The 12,326-nt window shown below is 38.6% G+C and overlaps 1 protein-coding gene across 1 annotated transcript; it reads right to left on the bottom strand.

Moving 5' to 3' along the window:
- Positions 1-512: 512 nt before the first annotated feature.
- LOC122240071 (C-type lectin domain family 2 member A-like) lies at positions 513-10,153 on the bottom strand. The gene is made up of 5 exons (XM_042990791.1): positions 10,089-10,153; positions 9,264-9,407; positions 4,286-4,455; positions 1,475-1,578; positions 513-687 (listed from the first exon to the last, which is right to left on the bottom strand). Exons 1-5 carry the CDS (start codon positions 10,132-10,134, stop codon positions 564-566), a joined length of 588 nt encoding a protein of 195 aa, XP_042846725.1. The 5' UTR covers positions 10,135-10,153; the 3' UTR covers positions 513-563.
- Between the last annotated feature and the right edge of the window lie 2,173 nt (positions 10,154-12,326).

Consider the following 12,326-nt stretch of genomic DNA (forward strand, 5'->3'; position numbering starts at 1 on the left):
CAGACTATTTACTCAAAATCCTGATGGTCTGAACATGATGGCCTGTGGGGTTGGCGCATGAAAGCGATTCGTTTAGCTAGTAACTCAACGCATTTCAACACGAGGCTTGTGTTTCCATAATGCTACATTCACGAGTGACTCTCATACATATTGCAAAACCGAAAGCACATCAACAACTAGTATCGATAATAAAAGTAAGGAGGCAGGGCAAAAATATTACAGTTCTTAGAAGAACAAGCCACTTTAAATGACATTAATCTGAATCCATAGGAGTAAATACCGTAAAATGTCATTTAAGTTTTTCATTCGTATTTAATGTATTACGTATCAGAAGTTTTATTCTGTGAGATTTGGGAACGGACGTTGGGGCATGTATTTCTTGAATCCTAAGACTCTAGAAGATTTATAAACATGGATTTAGAGACGCGGAGTAAAACACCAATGGAAATTTCTAAACATGAATCTCATGTACTTTCATATTAATATAATATGTTTCCTTCAAGAGGAATAAAAATTATCCCTTTTACACTATTTTACGTAAAATATCTTAGATCCATGATGTCTTAACTTCTGGGTATGCATATGTCTGATTTGCTACAAATCCATTTTCTAACCAAGCGGGTACTGGAGCCTCTGATCCCTGTTTTGTGTAGATAGGCACATTCTCCAATTCCAATGACTTGAAACCTAAAACAAAACACAGAAGGGGGAAAAAACAAAGGCGACAGGATGAGTGAGTCCTGACTGGAGTGACTGCAGAAAAATTTTCCTCTGCTGGGAGCGTTTACTCTTACCCAACACGGTAGTGTTTGAATATAACGCAAAGTGAACTCATATGCGTTGTTGGCCTTAAATGCGGCTTCAGAAACTCAAAAAAACCTGTAACCTATATGGTGAAGAAGTGCAGGATTTACCGCTAAGTACGTGTTAAATATGCGTTGTGAAATTCTAGAAGCATTCACATCTCTGAACATTGATGTCTCGCCCCCGTAAAGTGGAGATAAATATGCCTATTTCCCACGGCTGTTGTGGAAGTCAAATGATATGAAACATTGTTGGAATATTACAAGTATTAAATGCTTTGTACAATCGTTTTTTTAATGTTTATTTATTTTTGAGAGAGAGAGAGCGAGAGAGCACAAGCAGGGTAGAGGCAGAGAGAGAGAGAGGGAGACGGACTCTGAAGCAGGCTCCGCACTGCCAGCTCAAAGCCCGATGTGGGTCTCGAACCCACAAACGGTCAGATCATGACCTGAGCCAAAGTCAGACGCTCAAGCAACAGAACCACCCAGGCACCCCTTTACTCTATACAATAATTTATATTACCACTTTTTCTCTGGGCTCATTTTACTCTCCACCACAAAGGAAACTTCCAGGAGAATGGTGTGTATGGATTTTAGCTCAGATCTCTCTGTGGTGGTAAAGGGCTTAGAGCCCCAGCTTTCGGTGGATAAATTACAGACCCAGGACTTACCAACCACTGTATATGGTTCCATCTATCCACTTCCAGCTCTGTCCTGCTTCTCGACTCAGTCCAATCCAATATTGAGAGTGGTCAGAATATCGCTTCAGGAAATCCTTTAAGAAAGTATATTAGGATGAATAGCAAATGCTTCGTTCGGTTGGATTTTCTTTTGTCTCGTTATACTTTTTGGAGAAATACAGACTTTCATATTTGGAAGGCGGCAGTGTCCTTATCTGGTTCACAGGTTAGTTCATGGGTTCAGTTACTTCTGTAACAACTACCCTAGTAAATTGCATTGGGTAGCTTTCTTCCTATTCTATTTCCTTTTTTAAGAAGTGTTTGTTTATTTTGAGAGAGAGAGAGAGAGAGAAAGAGAGCAGGGCAGGGGCAGAGAGAGAGGGAGATAGAGAATCCCAAGCAGGCTCCGCATTGCCATCACAGAGCCCGATGCAGGGCTCAAACTCATGAACCATGAGATCATGACCTGAGCCGAAATTAAGAGTCGGATGCTTAACCAACTGAGCCACCCAGGTGCCCCTCTTTTTCATTTCTAAAAGAATTGTTGGAAGACAGACATGATCTGTTCTGTTATGGCTTGGTCAAATTTGCCAGTAAATCTTAGGTTTGGTGCCTTTTGGAACAGGACAATCTTAGCAGTAAAATATGTTGAACAATTGGTTCATTCTGGTTTTATATATCTTCGTAATTCATTCTGATACATTATATTTTCTGATATTATTACCAATAGCCTAGCTTTTACGTTTTGTTTGGATTTGGTTAGTAATTGCTTTGCATATATTTCCTTTCATTTTTCTGTCTAACTTTTATGTGTGTGTTCACACGTGTGTGTATGCGTATGCACTTAAGTATGTCTCCGTAAGTAGCACGTTACCGGACTTTATTGCTTTTTTTTTTTTAAACCATCTGATAATTTTTTTTCATTTAAGAAACTAAAAGCATTTAAAAATCATTTTATCACGATTGCTGTCGTATTTGGATTTGTCAGTGTCGTGTTTGTTGACTACTAGTTTTTTTCCCCTTATTTTAGCTTTTTGTGAATTCTGTTGGGTTGATACTTTCTCTATGTCTTTAATTTATTTGAACGCTTTAGTTTGTTTGAACACTTTTTACCCTTTGATGCTTACAATTCAATTTTTTAAAAATATGTCTGTCCATACATATCCAAATTTCGGTTGTCTACACAACTGTTTAAATAATTATTTAGACAATTATCCATTTCTTCAAAGTTTTCAAATTCATTGGCATAAAATTATTTGTAAGATTTTATGCTTTTAGATCTCTACTGTTTAGGGGCACCTGGGTGGTTCAGTCGGTTAAGTGTCCGACTTCGGCTCAGGTCATGATCTCGTGGTCCGAGTTCGAGCCCCGCGTCGGGCTCTGTGCTGACCGCTCAGAGCCTGGAGCCTGCTTCAGATTCTGTGTCTCCCTCTCTCTCTGACCCTCCCCCGTTCATGCTCTGTCTCTCTCTGTCTCAAAAATAAAAATAAACATTAAAAATTTTTTTAAAAAATTTTCTATTGTTTATAATTTTTAAAATTAAAATTTTTAAAATTAAAAAAAAAATCTCTACTGTTTATAATCAGGTGCATAAATCTGTTTTCTTTTTCTGTGATCAATTCTATCTATGTACAGAAGCAGCATTGCTTTTGTATATCCTCATTATTTTGTTGAACTCTTGTTTGTTTATTGCAAAAATTATTTCAGTGACTGTGCTTTTCAAAGTATTTCCTTTGTTTTGTTTCCATATTCATCTGATACTTCCCGTTTTTTCACTGCTCTAGTTTCTTGATTTATTATTCTATAGAATGGAATGTATGACTTCATTTCTACTTTTCAGCCATCTGAATGTACTTATCCAAAAATCCTTGTCAGAACGAGCTACAAAATTAGTTCAAATTTAGGACAATCCCTCTTCTGTCCTTTCCTGGTAGAGTAAGGGTTCCATAAATGTTAAATACATCCCTGTGCTCCTTGAGGTCTTAACTGTTTTGTCTCTTGCCACCTCTATTGTTCTCTATCTCTATTATTTCTGGTTGGGGGAAGTTTGTACTGTGTGCTTTTAAGTTTTTCCGTTAACCCTTTTCTATGCCTTGAACCTACCAGACCCTCTTGGTTATGCTTGACTCCTTTATTAATCCTTTCCAGTATCTCTGACACCTGGTTTGCCATGAATTTCTGCTTATTATTATTTTTTGAATATAGTTCCACAAAAAGCAACTTTAATTTGGTGTAAAACAAGTAGGCAATAACAGTTCATTACTGAGGGCTTTATTATGGCTTCATGGGTCTGAGCTTCGTGGGAAGTGGTTTTGGACTTTCCCTGGATTTTGCTGCTGTATTTCACTCAAAAATATAGAGCTAGCTAATTATGCAGTTGCATTTTTTTTGAAGAATAGTCGGATCTTTCTGGTGGGAGATATACCACTCTAACCCTGCTTTTAGAGTCTAGGAAGGAATATATAAGCTGCTCTATATTAGGCATAGGGAAAAATGCCTAGTATGTAACTTATTTCTAAATCTTTCTACTCCCAGTTAGAAAAGTCAGGTGGGGAAAGTCATGTCCTAAATGTTGTCTAATAATTTTTACTCTAAGGGTTGATCTGACCTGACCTGGGAGGTGAGTGTGGTCTGACCTGAGCTCTTTCTTTGATTAAGCTGATGTGGAAAAAAAAAGGGGGGGGGGTTTCTTCTATGATGGATGAGAGGGTCTTTTTTGGACCATTTCCATTTCCAGTGTGCATCCTCCGTATCAGCTATAACCCCCAAGAACAGAATCATAATTTAAAAGAATTGCCTTACCAGTTCTTTTGTGGTGTTGAAGACAGCAAGAGTGGCTGCATGAGAGGCACAGAAGTTCTGGCTTGCTGTCCAGGTTCTTGTACTTTCGGAGAAATAGAAGCACTTTCCTAGGTAACCAATCCAGCCATCCAAGCATGACACGCGTTCAGCGGAAGATTTGTGTTTTTCAACTGAAAACAATTTCCTGATATATTAACTACTGAGGCGGAGGCACGCCCTGAATGTTCTGCTCTGAGACGCATTAGAATTTGATGTAAAACAATTATCTTATCCCTAGATATGAAATTCACCAGATTAGCTTTTGGCCCTTCAGTCTGAAGTTTCGGGATTTCCTTAGTCATTCTTCGTTTTTCTCCAAATGAGGACAGATCGTACATTCTCGTTTTTATTTTCTTGCTAAGTTGAAAGAAATCCATGGCAGACGCCACTCGTGTAGATGCTGGCATTGCTCGGATTCAAGACTCCCTGCTCTTCTCCGGTGACACACTCCTCCTAGGTGAGCACACTCATTCTCATGACGCTGTCATGCTTATACTGATAATTATTGAATTGATGTGCCCAACCCAGGCCTCTCGTCAGAGATCTCCTATATACAATTGCCTAATGGACACTCATCCAGTCAATAAAATAAAAATATTTGTGAGTGTACCCTATGTTAAGCATCGCTGTGTGTATTTATTACAGACATGGTCCCTGCCATCATTGTGCTGAGAGCCTAGTGGGGCAGATAGAGAGTGAACAAGTAATTAACAAATTTCAAGGAGTGATACAAAAGGGATAGCCACGGGTACTAAGAGAACAAGAGTTGAGGGGAGTTGGTCCTGCTCAGGGGTGGGGGTTGGAGTCGACATTTCAGGTGACACCTCAAGGATGCAGAGAGCTAGCTCACTAGACTAAGGATGAGGAGAGCACGTTCTCAGCAAAGAGGAAGTGAGCGTGTAAAGGTCCTCGAGGGTAAAGGTCCTTTTCACTTGAGAAAGGAAAGTCAGCATGAGTGGACCATAACCAAGGCCAGAAAATCGAACAGGAGGTAGGTGTTGCTTATACACGTGGTTAAGGTTTTACACCTTACACTAAAAGGATTGTCTCAAAATTAGAGATAGGTGATGATGTATGGACTGGATTGATGGCCTGTTGATTCATTAAAATTCTTGTTAGAAGAAAAATAGATTTGGGGAAAAGACAAGTGTTCAAGAGACTTAAATACAGAGAACAAACTGAGGGCTGATGGGGGGGGAGGTGCGGGGGAGAGGGGAAAATGGGTGATGGGCATTGAGGAGGGCACTTGTGGGGATGAGCACTGGGTGTTGTATGTAAGCAATGAATCATGGGAATCTACTCCCAAAGTCAAGAGCACACTGTATACACCGTATGTTAGCTAACTTGACAATAAATTGTATATTAAAAAATAATAAAAAAATAAAGTGCACAAAATAACTAAGTGGGAGATACTTGTTCCGGTTCTGCATATGCTTCTATGATGCTTAAGTTATGTTTCAAGTCTAACTTTTTCTTTGAACTTTAATGAAAAGTGCATCAGAATTTGATTTCTGTTTACATCTGCAGCTTTATTTCATCTGATTTTTCTGTAGGCCCTCTGTTTCTGTCTCCATTTTCTTGTTTACCAAACTTCTCCTAGTCCCTTTTACATGTCATGTTACTTTAGGTAATATCTGGGCCTTTGCTCACGCTGCTCTGTGTTCCTCAATGCCATACCCCCACCTTAACTTGCAATAAAACAATTTCATCCTGTCCAACTTGTATTTAAATGATCTATTATGTTACAGCACAATTTCCTCTATGAATTTCCTCCACTCCATCCCATTGGAATTGATCATACTCTACTTTCCATGCTCTTGGCTTCTAATAGACTACCAGATTTAATACATTATAGCTATGACATTATATATATAGCTATAGCTGTATTCATATATACATTATTATATATTATATATATTATATATATATTATTATATATATATAATTTTTGCCTCTTCTCTCTCTATCTCATCTATCTATCTCTATCTCTCTATTCCTCTCTATAGGTAAATCGTTATACCTGGTGATTATGTCATGTCTGATTGCTGCATAAATCAACAAAATATATAGCAGTCATACCCATCCAAGAAAAATCTATATAACTGTTCTCAAGTATACCTAAGTGAAGGAACAATTTTTATTCTAGACCTGATTAGACCTTTGCCTATTTTAACCTAAGTATTCATATCTATTAAGTAAGAAAAGCTCGTTTTTACATCAATGCACAAACTGCATCATCTGATCTGGGTCACAGGAATTTAGCATCCTAGGTTGTGTTAAATAACCTTTACTTTTGCTTGATAGCTTTAGGAAATCAGTGAGTTTTAGCATCACAAGCAGCACTAAAAACTATTGAATCCAGTCCTCTGCTGTATAAATAGGGACACTGAGATGCTAGACGCTGGATGACTTATAACCAAAGATAAAACCGGGAGATGGAATTCTGGTCCCACAGTTCAATATCACTACAAGATAAAGCATATTAACCTTTATAAACTGTCTATAGCGTTGTGTGACCCAGTTCTCTTGAACATGGCTTGAATCAGAGAACACAAATGAGGATCCTTAGGAAGTCCACTGAATAAATTCCACTGAGAGAAAACTAGGAGCATCTGTGAGCATGGCCTGTACTGACTGCAGTAGGCGGCCTGGAAGAAACCCTACATTTCTAAGAATAGGTTGCACATATTTCAGCTCCTTTAACAAATAAGTGGGTATTTATTTTATATAAACCATAGGAAATAAGCTCACTTAGAAAGAGACAGCATTGGGGGCTTCTGGGTGGCTCAGGCAGTTAAGCGTCTGACTTCGGCTCAGGTCATGATCTCACGGTCCACGAGTTCGAGCCCCGCATTGGGCTCTGTGCTGACAGCTCAGAGCCTGGAGCCTGTTTCGGATTCTATGTCTCCCTCTCTCTCTCTGCCCCCTCCCCTGCTCGCCCTCTGTGTCTCTCTCCCTCTCAAAAGTAAAAATAAAGATTAAAAAAAATTAACAAAAAAGAGAGAGACAGCATTGTAGATATTGTAAGAATGATGAATAAAATGCAGAGGACTTGGATTCAGGTTGCAACTTGGGTCTACTCAACAGTTTTTAGACAGCTGCTATCTCTGACATTCAAAGTCCTTGTGTATAGCAAAAGAAAATAAGAACACTAATACTTTACTACTGCTCTGGGTCACTAGAAAATGCAAGTAAAATGTTGTGTATTAAAATATTTTATAAAGCATAAAACAGTTTACAAATATGTATTTTGTTTTATCAAAAATCTTTCTCCTTCTCCTCCTCTCCCTCCAACTTCTCTCCTCCTCCTCCTCCTTCCTCTTATTTTTATTATTTTGTCCAGAGAAGTTATATGACTGTAATTACAGTGTAATTTAAGCTGAGTAAAAATATCAATAATGTTTATTTCCTTAACTTGACCAATAGATATCATTTATGCTTTTACTTGGGCAACAGTCTCCTTAGTTTATAGTTAGGTATAAATTATAACTTTAGACCATGCCTCAAAGAGGAGTAGTTTGGTGCTAAAATTTTTACTGTAAATATTTAAGCCCATTCGCCTAATATGATGTCATAGTCTTTTTGGCAAAGCTGTTTACTCACCTGGACTTCATTACCTATGTCCTCCTCATGGAACTCATCATTCTTATTATTTGACTCATGACTTTGCTTTGTTGAGTAAGTTCCATGAGGGCAGGAATCGTATCTGTCTTGTTTGTTGTCAACACACAGCCTAATGCCGAGTTTATATAATGATTTCTTTCTCCATCTCCTTATCTAATTATCTATTTATATACATACAGGGTATTCACATGTGTATATATTTCTATACATGTACAGAAATATATACACATATATATGTACATATACATGTATAATACATATATTCATGTGTAAATCACATACACGTGTATACATGTGTATACATATACATATACATGTGTATAGAAATATATGCACACATATATGTACATATATACATGTATAATACGTATATTCATGTGTAAATCATATACATGTGTATACGTGTATATACATATACATATGTATAGAAATATATACACATATATGTACATATATACATGTATAATACATATATTCATGTGTAAATCATATACACATTTATATATGCCCACCAAATGCATATATACTTATGCATATATTTTGAAACATCTCATTAAAATCGTTTCAAGTTATTTTCAGAAAATATGTACACAGTTTGCTGTCATGAGAGGGCGATATACCATTCTAAACTTCCTTTTAGAATCTAAGAGTGATTGATATTTTGTGTACAAAATACGGTCATTAGGTTAGTAACAATTTCTTCTTGTCCAATTCTCTGTAGACCATATGTATAGTTGTGAATTATAATTGGAGCTTGGTAATCTGACCCTGTCATTGGAAGCTGCACAACAAGACACAGATCGAATGTTTTGCACCTTAAACTCAATTTCCATTCTTATCAACATAGTCATTGACTAGAAGCAGTTTAGAAAAAAAAATACTAATATATATGTAAAAGTATATGGTTTAGGGCAAGGTAGTCCCCAACTAGATAATATTCCATAAATTGCTACCAGTCCACAGGGAGATAAGGACCTGGTCATTCATTGTTAACTATGCTACAAATATACTGTGCAGTTCTTTTTATATTTCTTCATAATGAGACTTTTTTGATGAAGGATGCAGTATGGAGATGTACTATTTTACCATGAGCCCCTTTAAGTACTGTAAGTCACACTGGTTTAGAAGACAGTTTCATATGCATTACTGTTATCCTCACAGTATGAAATACAGCTATTATCCTCATTTTATAGAAGAAGAAACATATGTCCATTCCATGCACAAAGATGTTCAAGAATTACCCTTAAAGCACACATACGGTGAAATATTTTATAGTAGAGTTAACATGAGCGTATTTGGGAAGTGGGCAACTCACCTGCTAAAATTGTGGCCAGGGTAGTTATCAAAATCATCAGAAAGAACATGACAATGGTGATAACTTTACAGATACAAAGTCTCTCTTTATTCCTTTTTGAGGGTCCTTGTGGTTTGTTGGTAAGGTTGAAAGTGATAATGTCTCCTATTAAAAAAATCAATCAGTTTTTCATTACTAACTCGAGTTTGGAATGGTAGAAGAACAAGATCCGTATATGCAAACTGACCATATTTATCTACTCTCAGTGATCAATGGAAAATTAAAATATACCATTTACAGTACTGCATAAAATATTGAATACTTATGGATAAATCTGACAAGAGACATGCAAAAGTTGTACACTGAAGACGACAAAACACTGCTGAAATAAATTACAGACATGAATAAATGGAGAAAGATACTGTTTTCGTGAGTCAGAGGACTTCACTTTGTGAAGTTGTCAGTTTCACTCAAATGAATGTATAGCTTCATCACAATCCCAAACAAAATTCTCAGCCGGCATTTTTTTTTTTTTTTTTTTTTTGGAGGGGGGGTGGAAATTGGCAAGCTGTTTCTAAGCATTTCAATGTATGTCAATTTTATCTAATGATGCTGTTAAAAATAGTAGAGAAATTCGTTATCTTTTATCCACACAGTGTGGATCTGGTTATAAGATACTTTGGATCGATAGCTGAAAATAGTATGCCACGGCTAGAAGAAATGAGCAGGGAGATACCAACTCTCTGAGGAGAGTTAGGACTCAGAATCGATAGCAGGTGCCCACCAAATGTAAATTTGTTTACTGCACACATAGCACCTAGAGCCTGTCACGCGTGCGTTTCTTACCCTTAGACTGGAAATCTGAATTCCCCAGCGATAGTCCATCCTCCATATCTCTTTTTCAGCAAAACAACGATACAGATTGGTCGTAGGGAATGCACAGGATTCCAGATCTCCGCCCGCCGGTTGGATTTAGTGTCAGCAATACGAAGACAAGCTAAAATGAGAATGTAAAGTTAAGGCAAACTAAAATGAGAATTCCACATCAATATCAAAATTATGACAAACCGCCTCGGAAGTCTGAGCAATCATGCAACTCCCGTCCTTTTGCTACATTGCCATCCGGAAATCATTCCGCTTCCCTGTGGTTTGAGGAGACACTGGAGGTGGTGGGGGCCTCCGAAATGATTCTTTTGACTGTGGGGTTCAGTGGAAAGGAAGTGAGGTCCAGTAGTTTATGAGGCCGACAGATAGAGTTTTCACACCGTCACCTTGACCTACCAAAATTTTTAGTTAATTCTGACCATGATGGATCCAAGCCACAGACCAATTCTAAAGAAGTCCAGCGTGAAATAGCAATTTACACTGCAGTGAAAAGAACATCGCATCACTTTACTCTAATAATAATAATAGAAACAATCATACCTCAGGTGTATTGTGTGTTCACTTTATGGTAGCCCTGGTTCTGAGCTTTTCAGTTTTAGGACTTAATTTATACTCACAATGAAATGAAACAGGAGCTTATTATTATCATTACTTTACAGAGGAAGTAACCTCCTGAAAGTAACAGAGAGGTAAAAAGGGTTCTTAAAGTAATATAGCCAGTATGTGGCCAAACTTATATATTCGTTGGCTCTGATCACTGAACGACTCTGCTCTACTGTACTGCTTCTGTCTGTTCTGGTCCTTTCTGTGAGCGTTCTCATATGCTGAACTTCTATTTCCAGATGTAGAAAGCAGACCTCCCGTTCAGCAGCAGCATTTCATTTTTTTTTTTTTAAGTTTATTTATTTTTGAGAGAGACAGAGACAGAATGCGAGTGGGTTAGGGGCAGAGAGAGAGGGAGACCCAGAATCCGAAGCAGGCTCCAGGCTCCCAGCGGTCAGCACAGAGTCCGACGCGGGGCTCGAACCCAACCCACGAGCTGTGAGATCATGACTTGAGCCGAAGTCAGACGCTCAACTGACTGAGCCACCCAGGTGCCCCAACAACAGCATTTCGAAGTCCCCTCCTTGGGAGACAAACGGAAAGTAATGGGTTGACAGTTTTTAAAGCTGGATTATAAGGAACAGAGTTCTCTCTAATTTTGCATATTGATGTTTTTAATATATGATTATTAATTCATATCCCCAAATAAAACGTTTATTTCAGGAGCCATGGCTATGTGTTAGAAAGAGAGAGAGAGACAGAGAGAGAGAGTGAGAGAATGGGGAAATCTATGGCTAGGTTAATTTTTCAAGCCTTTATCCGAAGCAAAGATTATCCCAACACTCTACGTGCTACTTAAAAAGCATACATTTTCCCTGAGTACCGATTAGCTCTTGCCGTATTCAGGCTATTTTACAAAGCACGCCCCTAACCCTGGCTCACTCGCTAGCCTGTGCTGCGTTGGCCGAGTTGTCTGCGTTGTCCGGTCAAGGCTGATTGCGGCTGTGACCCTGCCTCAAGCCGTGAGTCTGGTGTGCTAGTTTCTTGGCTACCCCGGGGTCCAGGCGGAAAAGTCAGCCGATACTCCAGAAGCTCTTCGCACAGAGATGTCAGAGGTACAAGAGGGTAAGCTCATCAATTCCGCTTATTTCAAGTCACTATTAACATCTCATTGGCTGAAGGTTATCTCCTGGTTGACCTCAAAGGCAAGGAATGGGGAAGTGCACTTCACTACCCTTAAGAGGAATTGCAAAGCTGTATGGGTACAAGGAGTGAACTAGGGCCACAACCTAACTTGCTGGAGCACTTCTTGAACCCTCCTGGTCACATTTTGCCTTTTTTTTTTTTTGGAATCAGTCTCTTAGGTCTTTTTTGTTTTGTTTTTAATGTTTGGTTATTTTTGAGGGAGAAAGAGAGAGACAGAGCCCGAGTCGGGGAGGGGCAGAGAGAGAGAGGGAGACACAGAATCCGAAGCAGGCTGCAGGCTCCGAGCTGTCAGCACAGAGCCCGATGCGGGGCTGGAACTCTCCAACCGTGTGAACCTGAGCTGAACTCTGATGCTTAACTGAGGGAGCCATCCAGGTGCCCTGATTTTGTTTTGGTTTTCAGTGAAGAACTTTACCTAAGAGTGCTGCTTTCTGCCTCTGATTTTCCCTT

The sequence above is a fragment of the Panthera tigris genome, chromosome B4 (assembly GCF_018350195.1).
Source record: "Panthera tigris isolate Pti1 chromosome B4, P.tigris_Pti1_mat1.1, whole genome shotgun sequence".
NCBI lineage: Eukaryota > Metazoa > Chordata > Mammalia > Carnivora > Felidae > Panthera > Panthera tigris.